Raw genomic sequence first — 12131 nt, forward strand, 5'->3', positions numbered from 1 at the left:
CTCTTATAACTTGTTGTTCATCTGTTTCAATACCACTAATATATATGTATAATAATAAATATAAATATATGATATATAAATATATTTATATGTACGTAGTCAAATAAAGTTTAATTTTATTTTGCCACTGTGAAAGTGATTATTTAATCATACATAATCTCTCTTTCCCTAACATAGTTTCTAGTGTACAGCCATTCAAATCTATTTGGGTCCATCGATTCGATTTTCATGTTCATGGAGCTGCCACTAATAGTTGGAGTGAATTCAGCATAAAAGTTCATTGCAGTGTGATGGTAACGGGCCTTTCGCTTCCACGAGGAAATGGATGGTTGGGGTTCCATGGAGAGTGCCCAGTCGACTCGAGCAGTGCTTCCGATTTGATAGATGTTCTTGTAACGATAGGTAGGTGTGCCGGTGGTGTAGGGATGCGAGAAATAGCCGTAGGTGTATCTGTGTTCATTATTAACCTCCCAAACGAATTGGTGTTCACCCAATGTTGCTTCTGTCGCTGATGGATTGGTATACAAGATTTGGATAGTGTCTTTGATTGTAGAGTATTCTTGGGGTTTGTAAAAATTTGCAAGCCCGTTTCTGAGAGCAGATGCAGGGGTTGAAGGCGTGCGCAAGTAGGTATCCAATGGTCCAACAAGATGAGGTCCAAAAAGGTGCGATACTGCCGTGGTGACATAGGTTTTGGCGAATGGTTTGTATCCGCCGTTCTTGTCAAATATGATACCTTCCGACGATTCAAATCTGACAATCGAAAACGTTGGATCGATGGCTAAAGGAACATCGGTGACTGTGATAACGGGTCTGGTGATACTCGTTAAAAAGTCGGCATCCAACACAAAGTCAAATCGAAGCGGTGATAGGATGGATTTACGACTATACTGGCAATATTGTTGAGAGGTGTCTGTTAACTTGTAGTAAGAAGGGAACGCTGTTGGAATCGTCCAGCATTTATCATTGGCAGAGGGGACGACATAATTCAAGTCCATGACATAGGAGGGATACCAAGAGTTGGCGTCTTTTCTTCTTTTAAAGTATGGATCGATCTTTGATTCTTTTGGCTTGTTTTTAACGTCGGTCCATTTGATCGTGATTTGGGGAAGGTATTCGGCAGTGTATGGCGTCGTATATATCAACATCATGTACTTGATTTCTTGTTTTTTAGCGAGTGATCTGTCATTGAACAAATTCCTGTCATAGTAAATTGTCTCTGCATCCTTCCATAATGATTGAACATTCTTTCCAACAACCGAAGTCATCCATGTCGATGGGATAATATCACGAATGGGATAGAGATCCTGTGAAATAACGGCTGGATTGAGATCAATTGACGATGCCCACTTTTGGAACATTTCTCCTTGTGACGAACTTCCTGGTGCATACGATCCTGGCGATCCACCAAGTGTGACGATCGATGTTCTCTCGGATTTTGCCATCTTCTCGTCCTGTTGTTTCCCAGAAAGAGTAGAGTCTGAGGTATCAGAGTTGGATGCTCCTCCTTGGAGTACGGGTGTCTTTATGGATGCACCCATCGATCTTTTACTGCTTTCACTCCAGTCAGCCTCTTGTTCCGAGCTTGTCATCACTTCAGAGGTGATGGTCGATTGAGTGAGTTTTCCTCCCAACACTCCACTTTTGATATAGTGTGTACCGTACTTCTCGATCACACCGACCATGTCATTCACAGATTTACATTTCTTGACATCTTTTAAAAAGGTTGGGTGGAAGACAATCTCTACCAACTCGACAGTTGACACGTTACAGGCTACTTCGGTGACAAAGATGGTCGAAGTAGAAGAATCTGATTTCGAGTTGGTTTGAGTGATTGATTGATCTTTTGAGTAGGCTGCATTTACTTCGGCTCCAACCCCATCATATGATCCTCCAATAGATCCACTATAAGATGACACTAAAAATATGAATTGTTAGTAGTGTTTGAGTTTTAAAAAAAATCTAATAATATTATACATACTTGATTTCTTTGTCTTTGATTCTTTCATCTCTGTGACACTTGAATGAGTGGTTGTCGATGTATCAAATGAACATTGAGGAAGCATTTTCCCGGCCAATTCCTTTGGTAATTCATAGACTGATCCACGATACACATCTTGAACAAGATTAATATCGCTGTCTGAACAATATCCAAAGTAGAATATTGGTTTTTGAGCATGTTCTCCAGAGACAATATCAATGGCTGTCGTCATGTGTTCCGATCCTGGAAGATGCCAAATCATTTGGTTGTCGATAATGGCACCAAGAGTATCATCTTGTGTAATAAAACCTGGAGCAATGTGGTTCTTTGGTACTTTACGGGCATCACAAATCGGTGTAATGTGTGAATAACAATCTTGGAAACAATCGTTTGGATTATCTTCATTGCAAATATTATCACCACATACTATATTTCCGCTTGCTGGTACAACTAAAAAAAGAATTAAAAAAATAAATTAGTTTCCCATCAAAAATGCTGTCGACAAGATTTAAATTATTTTAATACATACTATGTTTATCATGATCACAATCAGTCATATCTTTATGGAATATACCATCTCCACAGATCGATCGACTGTAGAACATTTCAATTCCTTGTCCATTGTCAAATGAAAATGAAAACGATCTTTTGAGAGCTACAAATGTAGCTGGTGAGGTGAGTCGGAATGAGAGAGCATGTGGATGTTTCTGTTCGAGGTAAATCGTACGATTGGATGACCATAATTCTCTTTGGTAGGCTGACAAGAGCATTGTACGCGAGTCCATTTGAAGTGAGATACCGAGATGAGTACTATGGGTAGAGTAGCTGTAATATCCAGACTTTGGCACTTTGACATAGGCGACAATATCAATGGTGACCTTGTCGGTTATACCTGGCAATAAATCGTCCAAGTTGATGGTCGGTGTAACGAATCTTGATTTGGTACAACTTCCAACGGCGGTGGTCACGAATGCTCCGGACATGAAACAAGGACATGCGTCACATGATAGACAACTATCGGTAGTTGATTGGCAACGTGTTTCACAATTCAAAGAGTTTCTGGACGGGAGACAAAATGGATACTGGATGAGAATGTCACCAATGATGTTATCAACGGTACGATGGCAAATGACAGTACCTCCTTTTGAGAATGAACATTGATCATCACATTTGACACCGGCATTTTCTGCTGAGATAATGGTATCTGCAACAACCGACGATTGACGACACGAAAATGTTTTGCCGGCAAACTCGACATTGAAGAGTTCGACTTCTGGCGAGTTGTTAACATCAAAGGCAGATCCACGTTCATAGGCTATGTTTTTGTCAAACTTGGTGGCAGAGATAATAACCGACTTGCAACTATCAATGTAAAGAGCACCTCCAATCGCTGCTTGATTGTTAAAAAAGTTACAATTGGTAAGAGTGGCCGATGACTGGACGATAGACATGGCACCACCAATATTGGCATTACAATTCTTGACCAGGAAATTGTTCATCTTAAAGTGAGAGGTCGAACGAATATTCATAAAGTATCCGGAACCTTGACAATCGATGGTAACAGTGGTTGCAGTCATTGAACGTAGTTCGATGGACGACCCTTTGGCGAGTTGGACGTTGATTCCAATGTTTTGAGTTCCAACATACGATTGCACTGGATTGACCAATACAACCCAGTTGTAGTTGGTCGATAGCTCAGAGGTACTACCTTGCATGGCAGCTGCGATTGCATCACCTATCGTCGTAAATGGTTTGACTGATGTACCACAATCCGTTACTTTAATCGTACATGCGTTGACATTTGATGGATCAACATATAATACATCTTTGAGGGTGATAAAAAAATAAATAAAAAAAAAAAAAGAGTTAGAAGAATTCCAGATGAATAAATAATTATGGTGTACATACTTGTAGTTGCAAGAGATAAGATTTGTGATGGAGCAAATATGATGATCATTGCAAGCAATGCATTGAGCACCAATAACACTCCTCCTCCAAACTTTTTCATATTTGTTTGTGTGTGTCTCTGTCTGTGTGTTATTGTGTGTGTTTGCTTGTGATCTGATCAGTAGCAGATGCTAACGAAAAAACGAAACAGCACCACCACGTTTCTGTTTAAAACAAAAAACATTTATTTTTTTAAAAGAGAACGAGCGATGGCCTCATTTCAAATTTGCCTGAGTTTTGACGATTTGCTGGCCCAATAGAAAAGAGCATCACTAAACTAGAGTCATATGATAAGATGACTAGAGATAATAAGGTTATCATTCTCTTTTTAATTGTTGTCTGTTTGGCAGTGGTCAAAGTACAGAGTAGTAACAGAGACACCAATGAGCAACCACAGGTAGTGTATGTTGACAAAAACTCATTGTGCCTAGTCGACTGTGGTACTGAGATGTCACCCTTTTCCAACTTTGTCGATGCTATCCAACACATCACCGCCTTGCGTAGTAACAGGTCGTCGTCGGCTGTCAACATCGATTGGCTTCTTCAAAACAGCCACCACCAACAACAAGACTTGACTACCATCATTGTCAAAGATGGTATTTATCGTGGATCTAAAAACAAAGGTTTAGATATCAATTTTCCTTTGCATATTATGTATGTACATAAAAACATAGAGATAGAGATAAAAAAAAAAGAAAAAGAAAATTAAAAAATAATTTAAAAAAAAATAATAATAATAATGGAAATATTGGATGTGATGATCATGTGAAGATGGTTTTATTAATTAATCATAATTCTTTTCTATTTATTTTATTTTATATTTATTGTCATTTATTTTTTGAACAGAGCTCAATCACCACCCAAACAAACAACCTACGTTTCAGTTAAATTCAACGATGCACAAGTAATCATTGATTGTGAGAATGTAGGTAATGCCATTACAGTCAAGAATGTCACTCTCTTTAAGCTATCAAACATTGGTATTCATCGTTGTGTCGGTTCATCAGGAGGCGCTCTCTCGATTGTAAACTCATCGGTTGTCGTTGGTGCCGTTACGTTTGTCGGTAATCAAGCTCTCAACGGAGGTGCAGTCTCATTGTCCAATTCAAACATTGATTTCACTCGTTGTCTCTTTATGGACAATCGAGCTGTTACACAAGGATACGATATCTATGCATCGTCGTCTGTCGTCGGCCTATCAATGACCAATCAAAAGCCATGTGATATGTATTCTACTGGAGGTTCGGTATCGATTAAACTCGATTCATCATACCTCTCGATGGACAGTACCACAACTATGGAAGGTCTCAAAATAGCAGGTGATCTATCTACTATATCCTTACCCACTGGTATCGTCACTGTTCTCGATCGTACATGTCCCACTCCACCAACAGGTATGGTATTAAGTAATCAAAACTCTATCTTTAGATCTCATAGACTAACATATTTATTTTATTTATTTATCTTTAGTATCTTGGGCATATATATTTAAAACATTTAATACCTATACTGAGAGTTGTAACAACAATAATGTATGTGACGATGGAGAATCATGCCTTTATTGCCCATCGGATTGTTCTTGTGTTGCCTCTGGATGGAAGATTGAAATATTCAAGACTATTCCTTCTCTTCCAATCACAGTTGCAGCTGACATTATTCAATTGTCATCAAGTATTGTCACCCTTGGCTATTCCTATGCCGTTATGAATGCCTACCTCAAGATTAATAAGCATGCTACCTATGAATTCAAATTCGTCGGTAGTAATTGTGGTCTGGTCTTTTCAGTCGATGGAAATGACATTGTCTATAGTGCCGCTTCCCTTTCCAACGTTGATACAACGAGATCAGTTAGACTGACAGCCACCAATGTACATCATCTTCGTATCGCCATCGCCAAAGGAGTATCTCCAAACACTGGTTCCCAACTCGAGATCTATTGGAGAAGAAAAGCCGATGGTGAACAATTCGTATTACTTGATCCATTCTATTCCAAAAATAGTAAGAACCCATTTTTTGTGCTGTTTTTAAAATATATTTATCACTAACATATTTAATTTATTTAATTTAATTTTTAGTTTGTAATGATGGTATTTTGGATGATAGAGAGAAATTACCAGCCTATAAATGTGTTGCTGATCAAGCAAAGGCATTAGATCTATCCAAAGATACTTGTGGTGATGGAATTTGTAGTGAGATACCAGAAGATTGTCTTGTTGATTGCTACCATGTTATCGCCGATATGTGTCCAGAACAAGCCACACCTCACCGTCTCGATCCAACCTATTCCAAGATGGATTTTGTCGGAACAGCCCTCAACAACCAATACATGTACACGTTGCCAGGTATCCAACTCTTGTCTCACGGTATCGACATTGTGACTGATGAATATACAAATGCACCTGTATTCCATTTTGGATATTGTGACAATTCATCATACTCTACAGTCCATGACTTGTATCGTGGTCTAGTGTACACAGTACCCAAAGGAATACATGCAATCCCGACACCAAAATGCTCATATTCAGCCTCAACCAAAAGCTATTCGTCATCTTCTCAAGTCTCTCAAGAAAAGGCAGACGACATTAGTGTGGCTGATTCAGCCAATCTTGGTGCAGCATATTGGGGAGTATCAATTCAAGCCAGTGTTGCATTCTCTCAATCCTCTTCTACCAAATCGGCAAGTGATCTCGAAAAGAAGGTATCTGGTCAGATCATGGTTGACACTGTTCTATGTGAGACTACTCGTGTCCACATCACCGCCGAGAATATGACATTCCATCCCAATTTCGTGAGGGATGTTGCACAAGCAGACACTATAGCCAAAATGGAATTGGTTGTCGCCAAGTACGGTTCACTGTACCTCAAAAGTGCTGTGATGGGTGGTTCATTGACACACATTACCGTCGTATCTCATTCGAGCTTTGAAGGAAAGGTATCTTCTGATATTGCAAAAAATACTCAACTTTCTCTGTCTGCCAAGGTGTCGTCGCCAGTACTCAAGGTCAGTGCCAACTACAAGAAAGGTACCGACAACTCAATCACAAACGAACAACAAAACAAGTTTGAAGATGACAGTGCATCAACGACAATCATGACCAAAGGTGGTCCACCAGGTTCATTTGGACCCGATACCAAGGGAGCCAACAACAACTTTGGTGAATGGGCAAAAGGTGTCGATCTCTTGCCCGTACCCATCAAGAAAGAGTATGGATTTATTGCTGACTTGATCCCCGAAAACTGGCGCGTCAAAGGTTCAATCGAAACCATCCAATCGATGTGGAGTAAAGCTGAAATCGCTCACCTTTACAAACGTTTTGCAAGCAAAGTCAATTTTGACAAAATTGAATGTATGTCCTCACCCCAATGTCATCGCCAAGTTATTTACAATGATTAACACTTACCCATCACTACTACTCTTCTATTCTATCACAATAGCATTAAAACCAGATGAATCGATTTATTATTTGAACTCTCCCGCAACTCTAGATAATCAAAATTCCATTACATTTACCATTAAAAAGCCAAATGGACAAATCATAAGTGAACACAAATATTTGTTGGCAGGAGAATTGTTTGTTTTACCATTCGGTGAGATACAATCGGTTAATGGTTATCCAGAAAGCTATTTAACTTTTGATATCTACGATGTGCTACACACTCGTCTCTACAATTTTGTGTACTCGGATTTTTTTGCTGCCTGGAGCCAAATAACCAACAATGCCTTTAGCATTCGTTCTCAATTCACCACGTCTGATTGTGCCACTTGCACTGTCTCTCCAACCGTACGAATCACACTGAAAGGCTCTCTTGGCACCCATACGATGTTTTACAACCCTACAGTCTTTGCAACTCATTACTTTGGCCAATATCTTGGTGATCTGGAATATGTGTTGCTCGAGCCCATCATTGCATTCGTAGATGAGGACATCACCTATACCTACACTCTCGAGACATTCAACGTCGTTCAGTATTGTCCCAACGCTCCTGGAGTTAGAAGTGGAGAGGGAATGTGTACGATTCCTGCTAGCATGCCCATCGATAAAAAGTACTCAACCATCTATGGCACATTCCATAGCGATATCGTCTTGCCAAATACACAAGTTACAACTGTTAGCCTGACAAAACATGACATTCTTCCTCTATCTAAAAATATTTATAGCTAGTTTCAAAAAAAACTCAAATGAATAAACAAATAACTTAAATAAATAAGATAAATTTATCTTTTGATTTGCAAGTTGTATATATCTTGATGAGAGAGGGAGGTTGTTGAATAAAAAAGGGAATTAAGATTTATTTTGTTCAGATTGCCGGACCATTCACTGATTCACTGACGTAGTTTCTAGTGTACAGCCAATCAAATCTGGTTGGGTCCATCGGTTCCATTTTCATATTCAAGTGGCTAGTCGTAAGTGAAAGGGGTGGGAGGGATTGGTAATGGTTCATTGCAGTGTGATGGTAAAGGGCCTTTCGCTTCCACGAGGAAATGGATGGTTGGGGCTCCATGGAGAGTGCCCAGTCGACTCTAGTCGTACTGCCAATTTGGTATTGGATCGAGTAACGATAGGTAGGTGTACCGGTGGTATAGGGATGCGAGAAATAGCCGTAAACGAATTTTTGTTCCTTATTAACTTCCCAATTGAAAGAGTGATGGCCCAACGCTGTCTCTGTCCCCGAAGGATTGGTATACTTGATATAGAGCCTGTCTGTGATTGTCGAGTATTCTTGGGGTGTGTACAAATCCGAAATAACGTTTCTGAGGTAGGTCTTGGTACCCGTCGCATATTTGGTCAATTGGAATGTTACGGCATTCTCGACACTGGGACCAAAAAGGTGGTGTATCGCCGTGGTGACATAGGTGGTGGCGAATGGTTTGTATCCGCCGTTCTTGTCAAATACGATACCTTCCGACGATTCAAATCTGACAATGGAGAATGCTGGATCCATGGTTGAAGGAATCCCGGTGACTGTGATAACGGGTCTGGTGGTACTCGTTAAAAAGTCGGCATCCAACACAAAGTCAAATCGAAGCGGTGATAGGATGGATTTACGACTATACTGGCAATATCGCTGGTAGGTATCTGCTATTTTTTCATGTCCAAAGTTTGTTTCAATATTCCAACACGTGTCTTTGGCGGATTCGGTGGCTGGGACAACATAATTAAAGTCCATCATGTAGGGAGGGGACAAAGTGTCTTCTTCATCTCTTCGCTGATAGTATAGGTCTATCTTTGATTCTTTTGGCTTGTTTTTAACGTCGGTCCATTTGATCGTGATTGTGGGTGGAAGGAATTTGGTAGTGGACGAAGCAGTATGCATCAACAGCATGTACTGGAATTCTTGTCTTCCTGGATTTTCAGTGAACGAATTCCTGTCATAGTAAATTGTCTCTGCATCCTTCCATAATGATTGAACATTCTTTCCAACAACAGAAGTCATCCATGTCGATGGGATAATATCACGAATGGGATAGAGATCCTGTGAAATAACGGCTGGATTGAGATCAATTGACGATGCCCACTTTTGGAACATTTCTCCTTGTGACGAACTTCCTGGTGCATACGATCCTGGCGATCCACCAAGTGTGACGATCGATGTTCTCTCGGATTTTGCCATCTTCTCGTCCTGTTGTTTCCCAGAAAGAGTAGAGTCTGAGGTATCAGAGTTGGATGCTCCTCCTTGGAGTACGGGTGTCTTTATGGATGCACCCATCGATCTTTTACTGCTTTCACTCCAGTCAGCCTCTTGTTCCGAGCTTGTCATCACTTCAGAGGTGATGGTCGATTGAGTGAGTTTTCCTCCCAACACTCCACTTTTGATATAGTGTGTACCGTACTTCTCGATCACACCGACCATGTCATTCACAGATTTACATTTCTTGACATCTTTTAAAAAGGTTGGGTGGAAGACAATCTCTACCAACTCGACAGTTGACACGTTACAGGCTATCTCGGTGACAAAGATGGTCGAAGTTGAAGAATCTGATTTCGAGTTGGTTTGAGTGATTGATTGATCTTTTGAGTAGGCTGCATTTACTTCGGCTCCAACCCCATCATATGATCCTCCAATAGATCCACTATAAGATGACACTAAAAATTTAATAGATATCTTTTTGTTAATTTATAGTTCCAAATTTGGTTGGTGTATAAAATATATTATTATTACTACATACTTGATTTCTTTGTCTTTGATTCTTTCATCTCTGTGACACTTGAATGAGTGGTTGTCGATGTATCAAATGAACATTGAGGAAGCATTTTCCCAGCTAATTCCTTTGGTAATTCATAGACTGATCCACGATACACATCTTGAACAAGATTAATATCGCTGTCTGAACAATATCCAAAGTAGAATATTGGTTTTTGAGCATGTTCTCCAGAGACAATATCAATGGCTGTCGTCATGTGTTCCGATCCTGGAAGATGCCAAATCATTTGGTTGTCGATAATGGCACCAAGAGTATCATCTTGTGTAATAAAACCTGGAGCAATGTGGTTCTTTGGTACTTTACGGGCATCACAAATAGGTGTAATGTGTGAATAACAATCTTGGAAACAATCGTTTGGATTATCTTCATTGCAAATATTATCACCACATACTATATTTCCGCTTGCTGGTACAACTAAAAAAAGAATTAAAAAAATTAGTCTCTTGAATCCGAAGAGATTTAAATTATTTTAATACATACTATGTTTATCATGATCACAATCAGTCATATCTTTATGGAATATACCATCTCCACAGATCGATCGACTGTAGAACATTTCAATTCCTTGTCCATTGTCAAATGAAAATGAAAACGATCTTTTGAGAGCTACAAATGTAGCTGGTGAGGTGAGTCGGAATGAGAGAGCATGGGGATGTTTCTGTTCGAGGTAAATCGTACGATTGGATGACCATAGTTCTCTTTGATAGGTGGAAATGAGCATTGTACGAGAGTCCATTTGAAGGGACAGACCAAGATGAGTACTATGAGTGGAATAGCTGTAATATCCAGACTTTGGCACTTTAACATAGGCGACAATATCAATGGTGACCTTGTCTGTAAAACCTGACAACAAATCATCAAAGTTTATGGTTGGTGTAACTAATCTTGACTTGGTACAACTTCCAACGGCGGTGGTCACGAATGCTCCAGACATGAAACAAGGACATGCGTCACATGATAGACAACTATCGGTAGTTGATTGGCAACTTGTTCCGCACTGTGCAGAGTTTCTGGACGGGAGACAAAATGGAGACTCAATGGGTGTGTCTCCAATGATGTTATCAAAGGTACGATGGCAAATGACAGTTCTTCCTTTTGAGAATGAACATTGATCATCACACATAGCTGTGGCTGTTGTTTTGGAAACAATGGTATCTGCAACAACCGACGATTGACGACACGAAAATGTTTTATCCACATTGGCAAATTCTACATTGAAGAGTTCGACGGTTGGCGAGTTGATAACATCAAAGGCAGCTCCACGTTCACTGGCTTGGTTGCTGTCAAACTTGGTGGCAGAGATAATAACCGACTTGCAACTATCAATGTAAATGGCACCACCGATTGATGCTACATTATTTAAAAAGTTACAATTGGTGAGAGTGGCCGATGACTGGACGATAGACATGGCACCACCAATATTGGCATTACAATTCTTGACGAGGAAATTGTTCATCTTAAAGTGAGAGGTCGAACGAATATTCATAAAGTATCCGGAACCTTGACAATCGATGGTAACAGTGGTTGCAGTCATAGAACGTAGTTCGATGGACGACCCTTTGGCGAGTTGGACGTTGATTCCAATGTTTTGAGTTCCAACATACGATTGTACCGGATTGACCAATACAACCCAGTTATAGTTGGTCGATAGCTCAGAGGTACTACCTTGCATGGCAGCTGCGATTGCATCACCTATCGTCGTAAATGGTTTGACTGATGTACCACAATCCGTTACTTTAATCGTACATGCGTTGACATTTGATGGATCAACATATAATACATCTGTAAGGTGATAAATATTAAATAAAAAAGAAAGAGTTGGTTAGATTTCCAAATGGTCATGCTCGTAGTATTTGTAAAACTTACTTGTAGTTGCAAGTGATAAGATTTGTGATGGAGCAAATATGATGATCATTGCAAGCAATGCATTGAGCACCAATAACACTCCTCCTCCAAACTTTTTCATATTTGTTTGTGTGTGTCTCTGTCTGTGTGTTA

At 39.8% G+C, this 12131-nt stretch overlaps 4 protein-coding genes across 4 annotated transcripts; 1 reads left to right on the forward strand and 3 right to left on the reverse strand.

Annotated features, from left to right (window-relative positions):
* Positions 1-143: 143 nt before the first annotated feature.
* Positions 144-3989, reverse strand: DFA_10515 (uncharacterized protein; the record flags this gene model as incomplete). Its single annotated transcript, XM_004354363.1, has 4 exons — positions 144-1918; positions 1982-2431; positions 2511-3806; positions 3890-3989. The coding sequence occupies 4 exons, from the start codon at positions 3987-3989 to the stop codon at positions 144-146; spliced, it is 3621 nt and encodes a 1206-aa protein (XP_004354415.1).
* A 234-nt stretch (positions 3990-4223) lies between these two features.
* DFA_10516 (uncharacterized protein) lies at positions 4224-7472 on the forward strand (the record flags this gene model as incomplete). The annotated part of the gene is made up of 5 exons (XM_004354364.1): positions 4224-4582; positions 4775-5322; positions 5399-5926; positions 6004-7275; positions 7450-7472. The coding sequence occupies 5 exons, from the start codon at positions 4224-4226 to the stop codon at positions 7470-7472; spliced, it is 2730 nt and encodes a 909-aa protein (XP_004354416.1).
* A 106-nt stretch (positions 7473-7578) lies between these two features.
* On the reverse strand, positions 7579-7782 carry DFA_10517 (uncharacterized protein; the record flags this gene model as incomplete). The annotated part of the gene is made up of 1 exon (XM_004354365.1): positions 7579-7782. One exon carries the CDS (start codon positions 7780-7782, stop codon positions 7579-7581), a length of 204 nt encoding a protein of 67 aa, XP_004354417.1.
* A 445-nt stretch (positions 7783-8227) lies between these two features.
* DFA_10518 (uncharacterized protein) lies at positions 8228-12099 on the reverse strand (the record flags this gene model as incomplete). The annotated part of the gene is made up of 4 exons (XM_004354366.1): positions 8228-10014; positions 10098-10547; positions 10614-11915; positions 12000-12099. 4 exons carry the CDS (start codon positions 12097-12099, stop codon positions 8228-8230), a joined length of 3639 nt encoding a protein of 1212 aa, XP_004354418.1.
* Between the last annotated feature and the right edge of the window lie 32 nt (positions 12100-12131).

This window comes from Cavenderia fasciculata (genome assembly GCF_000203815.1).
Source record: "Cavenderia fasciculata unplaced genomic scaffold Scf_EU5ZYIE02H8LDV-5, whole genome shotgun sequence".
Lineage (NCBI taxonomy): Eukaryota > Evosea > Eumycetozoa > Acytosteliales > Cavenderiaceae > Cavenderia > Cavenderia fasciculata.